This window comes from Amblyomma maculatum, chromosome 1 (genome assembly GCF_055883805.1).
Source record: "Amblyomma maculatum isolate TAMU_Amacu chromosome 1, ASM5588380v1, whole genome shotgun sequence".
Taxonomy (NCBI): Eukaryota; Metazoa; Arthropoda; class Arachnida; order Ixodida; family Ixodidae; genus Amblyomma; species Amblyomma maculatum.
In genome coordinates this window covers 170,874,273-170,888,829 of record NC_139344.1, presented here as the reverse complement: position 1 = coordinate 170,888,829, position 14,557 = coordinate 170,874,273, and the positions used below count along the sequence as shown (strand labels likewise).

The following is a 14,557-nucleotide window of genomic DNA, read 5'->3' as shown; positions in this document are numbered from 1 at the left end:
AGACGTTCCAACCAACCATTAAATCCACATTACAGAACAAACAAAGAATACAGAATTTATCCGCGTGCCAGAATCAGAGTGATAAGGCCGCCTGCCGGCGGTTGCTAAAAAACAACAAATAGAGCTTTGAATATTTCGTCGCATTACTTCCCCCATCGCCTCGACGTTTCAAAATAATCAAATCAACTTAAACATAAACATAAGAAATGTTAAACACTGCAGATTCTACAAGCGCGTAATATGGCTTCAGACGTGTGCAACATGTACGATTTCTGTGCGCGCGCGTCACCGTTGTGATGCTGTCGTACCGTCGGGATTGACTTCATAGTCCAGTTGTTCGACGCATCGACGCAACAACTTTTCATCCGCGACGGCGAATTGGCGTCGATATCCAGACTTAGTCTACCGGCTTGTACTCTGCGTGGCGTCGTCGCAAGTCGTATCGTCGGGCGTCGGTGCGTTGTTGGTGTTTAGTGCGCAACCGTGCAAGTCGTCGAGCTTCCTCTACACACTGCAGGTAGACGGCGACGTCCAAGTTCTCGTCTGTTACGTGCGGTAGCATTGCATCGAGCGTGGTTCTTGGATCCCTGTCATACATAAGCTGGAACGGGGTCACCCTGGTCGTCTCCTGGATGGCCGTGTTATACGCGATGATCACGTACGGCAAGATGGCGTCGCAGGTCTTGTGTTCGGCTTCGATGTACATGGCGATCATGTCTACGATGGTTTTGCTAAGCCGTTCTGTAAATGCGTTCGTCTGGGATGGTAGGCAGTTGTCTTCCGGTAGCTAGTTTGACTGTAGTTCAAGATGGCCTGCATGAGCTCCGCCGTAAATGCAGTTCCTTTGTCCGTGATGTGCACTTCCTCTGTCCGTGATGTGCACTTCAGGAGCGCAGTGTCGTAGGAGAATTAGTTCGACGAAAAACTTAGCAACCTCTGCTGCGGTACCGTTACGCACGGCTTTCGCTTCGGCGTAGTGGGTCATGTAATCGGTTGCCACGATTATCCTATTGTTCCCCGCTGATGAAGCTGGAAAGGATCCGAGGAGATCTATCCCATTTTGTTGAGGGCTTAATCGGGGGCGGTATTGGGTTCAGTAGGCCAGATGGCCTGATTGGGGGCGTCTTGCGCCGCTGACACTCAAGGCACGTTTCGACATGATGAACAACGTCGGCAGGTAACCGTGGCCAGTAACATTTATCCTGTATTTGGTGCAACATACGCGCAAACCCGAGGTGCCCCGCTGTCGGCTCACCATGCAGTGCCTGCAGAATCTCCTGGCTGAGGCACAACAAGAAGCTGCGCGGTTCTGTTGGCTGCGAAGTTCATCCCGACGTCATAGTTTAAGGTGAATGACGATAAATAACGCCTGAACGCAGCAGGAGGAAAAGCGATTTTTCCTTAGGTAATCAGCCAGGTCTTTCAACTCAGGGTCCGAACGCTACTGTTGTGCAAAGCAGCTGGCGCTTACTGGTCCCAAGAGAGCGTCGTCCTCATCTTCTTTCGGTGGCGGCGCGACAATGGGTGCCCGTGACAAGCAGTTTGCATCGTAATGCTTGCAGCCGGACGTAGAGACGACTGTGATGTCGAATTCTTGAGGACGCAGGCTCCATCGTGCTAGGCAGCCGGAGCGATCTTTTAAGTTGGAGAGCCAGCACAGAGCACGGTGGTCGCTCACAACCCTTAATAGTCGTCCGTACAAATTGGGGCGAAATTTTGATGTGGCCCAAATGATTGCAAGCCCTTCTTTCTCTGCCTGAGTAGGGGGGGGGGGGGGAGGCAGTAAGCGGTGCTTAAGTTCTTTGAAAGCATCATCTTGCGGCGCTTTCCATTTAAAAGGTGCGTCAGCCTTTGTAAGCATGCATCAACGGGTCGGCGATGCGCGAAAAATTCCTGACAAATCGCCGATAGTAAGCGCCCAGTCCAAGGAACCTGCGTACAGCTTTCTTGCCGACTAGCTGTGGAAACTGTGCGGTCGCAGCTGTTTTCTCTGGGTGAGGGCGTACGCCATCCTTGCTAACGATGTGACCTAGGAACCGCAGTTCCCCGTAGGTGAAGTTGCATTTCTCTGCTTTAAAAGTTAGCCCTGATGACTTGATAGCTTCTAGCACTGTCCGAAGCCTTTTCAGGTGGTCTTCAAAGCTCGAGGAGAAGACGACGACATCATCCAAGTATACCAGACAAATCTGCCACTTCAAGCCCGCCAGCACGGTGTCCATTACTCTTTGAAACGTCGCTGATGTGGTTCAGAGGCCAAATGTCATCACCTTGAATTCGAAGAGGCCGTCTGGTGTTATTAACGCCGTCTTCTCGAAATCTCTCTCTACGACCTCAATTTGCTAGTACCCGCTCTTCAAGTCGAAAAATTCCTAGCGTTGCAGAAACTATCTATAGAGTGTCGTCGATGCGAGGGAGTGGGTAGAGCCTGCCCTCCTCGGATATGGGTGACACCTCTTACGATGCCGAGTCCTCTTTCCAAAAGCAACTGGGTGCTTCCTTCGATGACGCCTTCGGCGGTTTCGATGTATGTGTTGTACACGCAGGCGATGACGCTTGATCGGGTCGGAACGGTCAAGTCTCTGTCGTCGAGGACGTTTAGAGCGAAGTGATGCGTCGATGTCGTTGTGGAAGGTATGGCGTGACCCGTCGAGACGATGATCACCCGATGTTCATTTAGAAAATCCATGCCCAGAATCACGTCGCGGGAACACTGCTGTAAGACGACGAAGCTGGTAGGGTAGGCACGTCCATTTACTGTAACCCTTGCGATGCATCGCCCCGATGAGGTTACGCCAGTGCTGCGGATTAGCGGGTCATCCCAAGTGGTCATCACTTTCTTGAGCTGGGCGGCGAAAGCTCCACTGATGACAGAATAGTCGGCTTCAGTGTCCACTGAGCGGTATCGACCGCAACGGCGAGGTCACTTGTTCGTATCCTCGTGTTGCATGTTGGCTTCGGTGTTTGATCTCTACTTCGTCGTTAGCTCAGGTCGCGGCCAGGGCACACCGTTGTTACTTCACTGGGCGGTGGTGTTTAACGTGTGGTCGTCGATGTCCTCGTCCTGTGTAGCGGCGGGGTATTGGTTGAAGCGTTGTCGCTCGTCGTCGGTGGTGGAGGATCCTCGTTAGTTCGCCGTTTAGCAACCTTACCTTCAAAGGCTGCTGCCTTTAGTTTCCCCTACGGGCGCTTGGGGATCTTCCTCGCACACTGTCATCGTAGTTGCGGCCTGGCGACGCAAATCAGGCCCTGTACGGCGATGGAGATCTGAACCAACGTCTTGATGGCGCAAGCTCACCGCTACGCAGATAGCTCTCGGTTTCTTGCGGTTGTTCACCTGGGCGGGGTCGTGGGGCGTCGACTGCAAATCCACAGAGACCGATTCGTCGGTACTGGCAGTGGTGTATAATGTAGCCGGCCTCCCCACAGTGGAAGCATAATGGCCGGTCGTTCGCAGTCCTCCAGGTGTCGTACTTCCTGGGGCTTGGAGGTTGTTGGTAGGCTTGGCGGGTGGGGGCCAGGGGGCGGCTTTCAGGAACAAGGCGGTAGCGGGAGGGCTTGGAAAGTCACGTCGGGGCGCAGGGCGACGTAATGCAGCAGCGTAGTTCATCGCTGTTGCTTCTTGTGCTGGAGCCGTCGAAGCCATCGCTTGAGGAACGCTCAGCGCCTGCTGGACTTCTTCATGGACGACGTTCGCAAGCGTCGACCGCCACCTGGGTTGTTAGAATGATGGCAGCAACCGGCGAAGTTCGTCTCGGATGACCGCTCGGATGAGGTCACGAAGGCTCTCTCTGCTCGCCGATGCGCTGCTGTAGGGACTTGCGCAAACCGGTTGGAGTGGTCGATCGTAGTGGCGCATCCAGATCTCAATCGCCTTCTCGATGGTGGACGCTTCACTTTCAAATTCGTCCACAGATTTCGGTGGATTACTGACAAGTCCTGCAAAAAGCGACTCTTTAACGCCTCGCATTAGCAGTTTAACTTTATCCTCCACTGTCATGTTTGGGTTAGCGCGGCGGAAGAGGAGCTTCATTTCCTCAACGTAAGTGACGACACACTCGTTAGGGAGCTGGCTTTGGACTGAAGAAGCAGTTCTGCTTTTTCTTTCCTTACCCTCTCGTGAACTGTTCCAATAGTTCCTTTGTGAAGTTCTCCCATGTCGTTAGCGAGGACTTGTGGTTTCATGCCACGTCCGCGCTGTTCCATCCAGAGCAAAGAATACGTTCTGAAGTTTCAACAGCCAATCCTCAGGATCTTGACCCGCGGTGCCGCTGAAAATGGGAGGCTGTCGGGGCTGCTGGATCACGACAGGTGACCCAACAGCAGCAATGTTTCGTGGCAATATATTAAGACGAAAACCTTTAATGGCTGATGCTCGCGGCCACGATCGTGTCCATCCGTCCGTAACGCTTTATTTGACGTCATGAGTGGTGTAGTATGTCGCATGTTGAAATAAATGATGACGTCATCAGTTGTGTAGTATGTCATATCTTGAAATTATTGACGACATCATCAGTGGTGTAGTGTGTCGTACCTTGAAATTAGTTATAACGTCATCAGTAGTGTAGTATGTCGCCCTTGAACTTAATGATGGCGTCATCAATGCAGTAATTTGTCGTTCCTTGAAATTAATGATAACGTTATCAGTAGTGTAGTACGTCGTACCTTGAAATAAATGAGAAACGTGCCTTATAGTTCTCGCCTAGAGTGATGCCAGCGTAGTTGCCATGGAGACTACCGCCGCTAGTTAGTGGTAGATAGTGACCGATAATGATAACGGTAGTTATAATGTCAGTGATGATGATAACGCCACATGACTATGTCTGTGACGCATCACCTGGCGACGTCATGACAAGTTGTGATGTCATCGTGACGTCACATACGGTCATGTGTAATGACAAGAACTGACATTGTGATGACGTCACATCCAGTCATGACGTCATTAACGCAGACACGAAGCTAACCCCGCCTGGCGTCCAATCCAGGCATCCGTGCTGCGTCTTTCATTTAGCGCTTCCTACAGCATACAGAAGATGCAAACAACATACAGAAGACGCAGAAAAGCAGGAGTCCGCGGCATTTCAAATTGGTTTAGAGGAATGAAAAGGCGCAGTATCTCTCATAATTCCCCGCAGACACATGACCCCCCCCCCCCCCCCCCTTAAGGGTAGGGAGGAAGGTGGGAGTGGAAAAAGAGAGAAAGAGGTACCGTAGTGGAGAGCTTCGGTTCACCGCGCAATAGACGCTTTCGCCTCATCGCACTTTAGCGGTCCAAAGTGCCCCCTAGAATTTTTGGGTCGAGACGCGTTACCATGAGCACATATGAAAAGAACTTGCAAAGCAAAGGCAGGGTAAATGAAAAAGAAAACAGCGAATAATCTTTAGAAGGTATTTATCAGTCGATGCAGCCTACCCACAATAAAGCAGAGATCAACATTGCAGCTAGTCATTTGGGTACTCGTATTTTTTTATTTTATTCGAGACGATTGTAGGAAGCAGCCGGAGCGTGCACACACTAATTTCTTGCAAATGGTTGCTGCATCATCAATGCGTTCGTTTCTACACAAAGGGATGCCTTGATTTTATGCTTCAGGTCGCTGCAGGAAAAATCGGCAGAAGCTGAAAAAGCAAAAACAACAATTGCCGCCGCGAACGTTGGCAATTCTCGCAGTGATGCATGAGCAACGGCGACTCGCACCCCGGAAGGACTTTTGAAAACGACCGCTAGGCGGCTTTCAGTGGCGCCCCTATAGGCGGTGCACGGGCGTTATATGAACAAGGACTAACATATGCTGCTGGGGTAGTGGCTTGAGCTCTGGAGCATGAGAAATAATCTTGGACGATACTCAGTGTTTGAGTCCATTATTATTTTTTTTTTCAACTTCTCTTTTTTCCCTAAACTTTCAGCTTAGGAAATTACTTTCCGCGATTACTTGATAATAGGGAGTTTGAGAATAGGGGGGCCCTACCGGTTAGGGGGATAGGGTAATAGCATGGCGACAGCGCGCACGCGCGGAATGCTGCCATAGATGAGCGGAGGGTATTCTGGGCCTGCGAATTCGCGCCCCGCTATTACCCTATTACCCTAACCGATAGAGTCCCCATATTCTAAAGCTCATATAAATACTGCAGAGGCCTTTCTGCAGTGAAATTTTGTGAGGAACACGACTGTACGCTCAGTCTGCTTTTTTTCTCTTTTTGTCTTATTAAAGAAAAAGCTTTAAAAATGGTTCTAATTAAGAAACCAATGATATTCTTTATATGGTAACATTGCTTCAAAATATAGCAAAACTAAGCAAAATAATTCCACAATTCTGTTCCCTAGACATTCCTGAGGCCAAATAACAAAAAAATATTTGAAAAATAAGCTTTTTTTTTTCTGAGTAGTAGTTTTCTTAAGCGAGCATTATAGTCATCCCTGTCACATAGGTTGCATAACGCCCTTCATACTTATTCTAGAATAATGAAATTAGGCATATTTTGTCCCAGACGCGCTAAAAATAGTCCTGCAAGTCTCAGCGAAATCAAGCAGCCTGTTCAAAACATTCTTTTGGGTAATTTCCCCCATTAAAGGGAAGCACGCGAAGTACGGAAAAAAATTGCTTTCCTTTTAGCTAAGTTGGCCAAACGCGAAACGAACTTTATAGGCGCGTTAGTATGTCGCGTTTCATTCTGCTTTCGGTTCAAGGCTATGGTTTCAAGGTCAGGCTTCAGCCTATCATCGGCGAAATCTGTAGGTGGAGACCTTAGCACTATTGCACTACAACTTTTTGGGATCGTTTGAAGCACGTTCAGTGGACAATGCGATAGCGGTGTGTTCTGATGTCATTGCGTACGGATGGAAATTGATTAAGGCGACGACATGCAATGCACAACGCGAGCGAGTGGCAGTTAAACACGCGTAATGATCGGCTGCGGTAATAGCATATCGCTTTCGAGCAGTGGCCAGTGAAGCTGCTCTGTTCGCGCCGTCGTGAGATCGGAACTCGGTCAGCGCCCTTTTTCTCCGCGCCGACTCTCCTCTTCTCCCGTGCGGCGCAACTGGCAGTGACCACGCACACATCTCCGCTTAGGGCATTCTAAAACAGCGGGAAAAACAGGGACGAGAGAACGAAACGTACTTACAACACGAGCGCTGATTTACAACTGATTTATTGAACACACGTGTGCAATATATAAGAAAAGAAAAACTGGGTGATAAAACCAGAAGTAGTCGACGTCAGACACGGTGTAGGGGGCCGTAAAAGCGATAAGAGCGTGGTAGGTTGATGAGGGTAAAAGTGTGCTTCTGTCCGACAAAGAAATAAGGTTTCTATCTGCAGAACATTGATCGCCATCGTTTAACTCGCCGTTAAAGTTTAAGCAGTTTTTAGCAGTAACCTGTCAATTTTATGCATTCCACCCCTTTTGTATATTTTATAAATTTTATCATGTTTCGATGCTTCGCTTTTATCGTTTTTATGGCTCTTTACACCTTGTCACATTAACTGATTCCCATCTTTCGAATGTATCTGTTCACTTCAATCATCTCTTTTTAGATTATATCGTCTTTTACCCTCACCAACCTACCACGCTCTTATCGCTTTTACGGCCCCCTACACCGTGTTTGACGTCGACTACTTCTGGTTTTATCACCCAGTTTTCTTCTTATATATTGCTCACTTATGTTCAATAAATCAGTTGTAAGTCAGCGCTCGTGTTCTACGTTTCGTTCTCTCGTCCCTGTTCTTTTGCGCTGTTTTAGAATGCATAGATACCAACTCGCCCAGGCTTCTATTTTGTCCGCTTAGGGGTTCACCGCGGCGCTAGGATATCTAGCACACTAAATACCGGGTGATTGTGCTCTTGCTCTAACATATCGTAAGTTTGCCAAGCGCATTGTGAATCAACGAAGCGTGCGCGCTCAGCGTCCCGAAGTGAACGGCCGACGCAGCATAGTCTAGAACGAAGGATAAACCAGCGGAAAAGACGCGTTCACAACTAGAAGAAGCACACAGGACGCTAGCTTTCGGTTTCCAGCTTCGTCCTGTGTACTTCTTCTAGTTGTGAACGCGTCTTTTCCGCTAGTTTATCCTTCGTATCATGAACCACCTGGCCCAACGAGCTACGCTTCTTCAAGTCTTGAACCATGGAGTAGGGGAAAGCGCATGCTGTAGTCTGAGATAAGTGATGGGCAGGGCATCGACTGCCAAGAGAGTCAAAAGACTCCCCATTGCAAGTCTTCGCATCAAGAGTACGAGAGGCTTCGGCATTAAGTTGCGCCGATGGATCAGTGATTCGTTCTGCCATCGGACAACCGTCCGCCTCGTGCGGCAAAAGCCAATGTGTGGCCCTTTTTTTTTTTTTTTTTTTTTAATGAAGCGATGGCCTGGTGGTAGAGCATCCATCTCCATATCGGGGGGTATACAGGTTCGATCCCTGGTGCGCCGTGTACCCACCGGTATTCAATGGGAACAAGATACCCATACAAGGATACAAGGTGCTCGGCTCTTCTGGGGTGAAATGCTTGGGAAAGGGGTCATGGTCCAAAATGTCGCGTAGTTCAGAGTAGCCTTAGTTGTCTTTATTTCTCTTATTGTGCATCCCGTCGAACTGAACAGCTGCCGCTCACTTGAGCGCGGTTAGCACGCGAGTTTCGTTCGCTCAGGACGAGTTTGAGAGCGTTGCAACATGTTTGTGCATGTGCGCAGTCCCGTGGTATTTTTTCGTATTTCGCTGGCTCCTTCAAGTTCCGGGGAAAAAAGGGACACGCAATAGGTCGTTGCTAGAAATAAAACACACGTGGTTCAAAAGTGCGTATTGAAGGTTTCAAAGATTTAATGTTTAGTTCATTAGACAATTGAGCAGGGTATAAAATTCTTTGAGGAGCGCCCCATGACGGCAAACTGTTTCGTTGGTTTTGCCGAGGGGCGGGTTCCCGCTTTATTATAGTCCTTGGTTCGAGCTGCGTGACACACGGTATCTGCATGGGGTACGAAGCAGGAAGCATACGAAAAAAAATTTTTTTTTTTTGCGCAGATCTAAAAATCCGCGTACCTCAAAGCCTACATATAAAATCACTTTGCAACTGTGTTCTCATACTCAACGTTTTTGTGCGCCAAATACAGAAACGGCTGCAGGATACCTCTCTGACCTTCCAGTAGCCCTGCTTACGGTGGTGAAATAGGCTCAGGTGTCTACAAGAGCCGCTAACTTTACAACGGTTCACCTAAAATTCGCCCACAAATATTCCGTGCACTCCGCTATGCCCCGATCAGAAGAACCGACAGAAGCCGCGATTCTAGAGTGGAGATCATTATTGCCTAAAGCGAGAGAATTGAGTTGAAATACAATAAACCTGCGTCTTTGGTGCTGAACAAACTGCATGTTTCCACTCTGAACGCGAGTCTTGTCAGTCTCGTGCTTTACGCATGGCAGTATTTCGATCAGTCGGCAGCTGCATTGCGTTCAAAGGACAATGCAAATTTCGTTCACCACGCCTCTTTGTGTCATTGCAGCTGCACTGGTTTCTGCTTCTTCTGCTGGCGACCTTGGAGATTCAGTGTGACGCAGAGGAAACCACCACCAGGCCCACCTCATCCTTCAAGCTCCACCGACCTCTGGGGTTCAACCGCAACGGAACACGCACTTTCAACCATACAATCGTGACAGTAAGGAGAAAGCCACTGTTCGGGAGCAGAAGACTAAAAGAAAAGCAAGAGAATGGGGCTGCTACGAGCACCGAGAGTCTCCAGAACGTCGTGCCCGACTACAAAAAGTCGCCGCTGGAAGGAAAAGATGATGCTCCGCCCACGACTACAATCTTCCCGCCACCCCCTCTGCTCAGACCGTCACCCGTAGAGAGCACAGCCAACGCTCCGCAGGCAGTGCCTACAGAACCGAACTTCAATCCAGACACATTTTTCACGAATCGGAAGAAGAACCCCGTGGTGGTTGTCAGAAGGTTCCCGAAGGGGCCCCAGAGCCAGAACGAACGTGATGACACGACCCCGCAAGGAGGCCCTCCGAGCGAAGCAGGCGGCGGCAACGTGCAACCAGGGCTACTCCCGATAGCCAATTTTCCGAGGCCTCTTCCGAGGCCTGGTTATGGTTACCAGCCAGCACAGCCTGTCTTCGGAGGATCAATTCCTCTAGATGTCCTTGGCGCTGGTGGAATTCCTAGATTCTTCACGCAGAGGGACATCGATTTCGTAGCGCAGGCCTTCAGGAACGCTGCTGGGAATGAGAGCCTACCGGCTTTAAATATTCCAACGTTCAATGTGCCTTCGTCGAATCAGACCCAGCAGGCCGAGCAAACTCAGGGAGGCATCGTCGGCGCAGAGAACCAGAAACAAGACCAACCTCGACTCAGGGTTCCCGAGAATGTGCTCAGGCAGGGCTACGCAGATGGCATGAATGGCTACGGGAACCAGCCAAGACCACCTCTAGATGGATCGCAGCAGGTGGTTCCTCTGAGTGGCCAGCAGCGTCCCCCTTTGGGTGTTGACGGACGTCCTCTGGTCTTCCAGGTGCCTAATGGAGCGTACCGCGTTTCCTACCAGCCGCAGGCAGGCCCATATCCTAATAACATACATCCTCAACTCTACCCCGGTGTCGTGCCAAATTCGGGTTACCCTCAAGGACAGGGTGACGACCAAGCTTTTAACCTAGACCCGAGGCTACTCAGGCCAAATTATCCTATTGTTCAAGGCGGATTGCAGGTTCCTCAGCGTAGGCAGCAACCTTTCAACCCCGCTCTTCAACAGGGGCCAATATCGAGGCACGGCCAGCAACCACACCCTGGTCAGGTCCCACAAGGCCGGGCTAACCCCGGTCTACTCTATCAGAACTACTTGCCAGTGCAAAACCTGGCTCCTGTTTCCGGGTTCACCCCCAGAGGTGCGGCGAATTTGCAGTCTGGCGGCTTACAGGCTGGAGGCTTGCAGGCGGGCGGCCTGCAGGCTGGTGGCTATGCACCCAGTGGCGCCGTGCCAAGGGGATTCCGGTTTATCCCCATCCCCAGCAACGATAGGGTCGTTGCCATTCCGGACGAGGTGTTCGCCAACAGCTTCACACCGAACCAGCTGGTTGAAATAAGGGACGGTCGTGCTATTCCCGTGCAACCTGTGTACGCTGTGTATCCAGGGAGAAACATGATGGGATACCCACCGTCAGCGCCCAAAGGCGGACCCGAGCGGCCAGCCTCGGCAGGTGTGGTTCGCAGGCCGCTGTACCAAAGCGAGTACGCGGGAGGCCTGGACGTGCCACCTCAGGCGCCTCAGAAGAGGACGGGCTACATCGCCGGCCGAGAGCCAGAGCCCGCCTACTCTCCCGCAGCACACGATGTCATGTACACCTACCGGCCCGACGTGCTGCCAGGGTGCGCAAATGGAAGCAAGCAGGCTGTCTACTGCCTCCAGGATGACGAGTACCCACGGTAAAACCTTTTATTTTGATTTGTGTTATATACACGGTAATATGAGCAATTTGTGTAGCTTAGCAACTTGTCTTTTAAACGGACGTTCAAACGAGCAGTAACAGTGAATTGCTATATCGCTGTGCGCTCGCAGTGGGATAATGGGGATGATGGATATAAGTTCAACCGTCACTTACGTTCTCCCATGAAACTGCCAGAAATAACGAATTTATCCCATTTTAAGCTATCACTTACCCTACTAAAAATTAGAAAACGACTTTTTATAAAAATTGAGAATGCTTTGGATATTACATAAGATAAAATGTAACTGAAATCAACAATACTAAATCGAATTCTTGAAGCCTACTCCATAAGTTGAAGTCCTAAGTACTTGTATAGAATAAAAACATGCGTTCAGTTTTATAATTATTCCTATACTTCATTTAACATAACTGAGTACTTTTTAGTGGCTGATATTTATAATGTACTAAGGATTGTTTTAGATTTCGATAAAGGTGGAAGATGCTGTAGTTTCTTTAAATTTTTCGATATAATATGGAGAAAGAACAGACAACTCCAAAGCCACAATTTTTTTCCTGGAGAAAAGAACAAGGTCTGCATAATACAGAGAAAACGTTTCAGTGGCAAAACTTTATTGCGTCGTGCCAGAATGTAGGTTTGAATATAGACAATTGACAAGCGCTCACTTTTAAATTTAATCTTGCAATTTTAGTCAATATAACGCGATGCTTTTTTTATTCCGTAATATTTCAGAGGTACTGAGAACTGTTCTGGGATATTTTATTAAAAATCAAATATGGTGCTATTTTTTTAGTATGGAATCAGATACCCCTTTGTTGCTGTTTTCAAACTTTTAGCGATTTCTATCCGGTGTGGAGAACAAATCTAGAGGTCTACAGGTCCAAATTTCACATAAAATTATGAACATAAACCTACATAATAAAGAGAAAACAATTTAGTGACAACAATGTAACGCATCATGTCAGAATGTAAGGCTAGAAACTGACTTTTTTTTGCCGCGTGTCGCTCCTGGAACAATGTTTGCGATTTTTACTAAATGAACTAAATTAACAAAAACAAGCCTTTAATAGTTCTTATAAAAGAAAAAGTTGCAAAAATATAGTGAGGAAAACATAACGGATGACAACACTTAAGTGCGCAACCTGCAGGTCTCCAAACTTGCAATTTTTTTTTTAAATGTCAAAAACAGCGTTTTCCACCTCTACGGATACACGATTTCTTTTTTCCGAGAAAACTATGCTGTATCTTGCAAAACTAACGATCATTCTTTGGTGTCGAGGCATTTGCCCACCCCATATAAAAATTTCATTGAAAACAGAAAATGGTCACGAGGCCTCGATTACCGTATGGAGCCATAGCTTCAAATATTTGACGACGACTCTAACGTGAAATATCTCCGAATACGGCTCAACTTCACCCGATTGTTTTATCTTGGCAATTAGCAAACCGTGCATGATTTTCTTCCAGTATTATCTGTCAGACTACAAAATTGTAATATATTGGATGAATGTGGCATAACCCCTTTAACATCCTCCTATGATAGCAGGCAAACTCTACATTTAGAGTCAGTGAGAAAAAGAGAGACTGGGCGTATATGGGTTAATTGAGAAAAATGCATACACAGTGCACACAACGGCGCAGCTGCAACAGCCAAGCACAGTGAAGTAAAATTCGCAACATTTGCCAGTGAAATAAATGCCAACAATAAGCGTTCGGTGCGAGGTTCCAAACAATAGAGCGGACACAAGCAAGGGTGGTGCGCATGTCTGCCAAAGCATACTCTTCATGACGCCGTTTAGAGGTAATGTGGCCAGGCAAGCAGCTACGCAGAATATTTCAACTGTTGTAATTGGGCATTCGGTCTCTCATTCCCACGACCTTGAGCACTAAATTAGGTTTTGTTCGCTTCCTTTTATGGGCCCGTTAAAAGAGGCAACAGCCCGGCCCTTCGACGTCATTCGCGCCTTGTTCGGTTTCAATGAAAGACTAGCTCCCGCTGATTTAGTTCGCTCTGAGGAGCTGCTGACGTCATTGTGAAGGTGCAATTTTCCTTCACGAACTCTCTTCTCTTTCCCCGCTCTCAGTGTCGCTGTCTCCATGACTTTCGTTAGCGCTATTCATCTGCCTAGGTCGTTTTCCTTTCCGCTGCGCCTCTGAGCAGCAATTTATTCTCGGGTGACATTTTCCTCGGAGGCCACGGGCTCGTTGGGTTGAAACAAACTCTCTGCATCAGCCTTCTCGAGACCTGACTCGCGATCTGCGACCTTTGTACCGCTTCCGCCGCGTGTCGCGACGAGACGCTCCGCAGCGTCAACACGTATCAGCACGCGGGCTAGTGCCCGCACGTTTCGGCAGAGGAAAGAAATAGTAGCGTGGAAGCGAAAGCGAGCGACGGCGCCGTCGCGCGCGGCGCCTCCCGAGCGGCCAAGGGAGCCGGCGTGGAATGCGCGCCTGCATTGTGCCGCGCTCTCCGGCGCATGACGGACCCTGTCAGGCGCCGGTGCTGTGTCAGCGCCGCCGCGGCACACAAACCTCTGCAGCTGGAACGCATCCTGCTGCCTGAGCCGCGAGGGGGGCTTAGCGCTTCCGGATGGTCGGCGGCCAACGACCGCCGCCTGGGGGCCTGCGCCACGCCTCAGGGGTCACCCAGTATTCCCCAGACAGAAAGAAGAGTCTCCCGAGCCGAAAGGGGGAGCGAGCTTAATTAGACTCGGGTGCTCTTCATAAGCATTGCGTGTCGCACTCGATCATCGAATCCTTGATCATTTCATCGCATCCATCCAGGCGGCAACGTTTTACGCTCGCCTGGCTCTTGACCACGAGCTGTGTGGAGAAAAACGCGAGCACGCAGAAGGCTGCATAACTGGGCTCAAAAATAAAACGGTAAACACAAGTGCCTAAAGCACGATCACATCACTGTTAGCATTCTATGATTCGGAGAGTACTGCAGGTTCCAGATTTCTCCATAGAGTGCTGGAAGCCGAAAGGGACATAGCTGATTTCATTCTACGGCGGAACCTGCAGCTTGAACACTCTGATACCGCTTACTTTTCAGTCGTCTACTTGCGCCCTTTCTTGCTGCCTGGCCTCTAAAACAGACGTGGAGAGTTAAAAGAACAAACA

At 49.1% G+C, this 14,557-nt stretch overlaps 1 protein-coding gene across 1 annotated transcript in view; it reads left to right on the top strand.

Moving 5' to 3' along the window:
* Positions 1-2,440: 2,440 nt before the first annotated feature.
* The window catches only part of LOC146204861 (uncharacterized), a 22,601-nt gene continuing 10,484 nt past the window's right edge, over positions 2,441-14,557 (top strand). Inside the window, exons 1-2 of the mRNA XM_084605434.1 lie at positions 2,441-2,524; positions 9,495-11,413. Of these exons, the coding sequence (XP_084461560.1) occupies positions 2,441-2,524; positions 9,495-11,413 (2,003 nt within the window). The remainder of the gene's footprint in view (positions 2,525-9,494; positions 11,414-14,557) is intronic.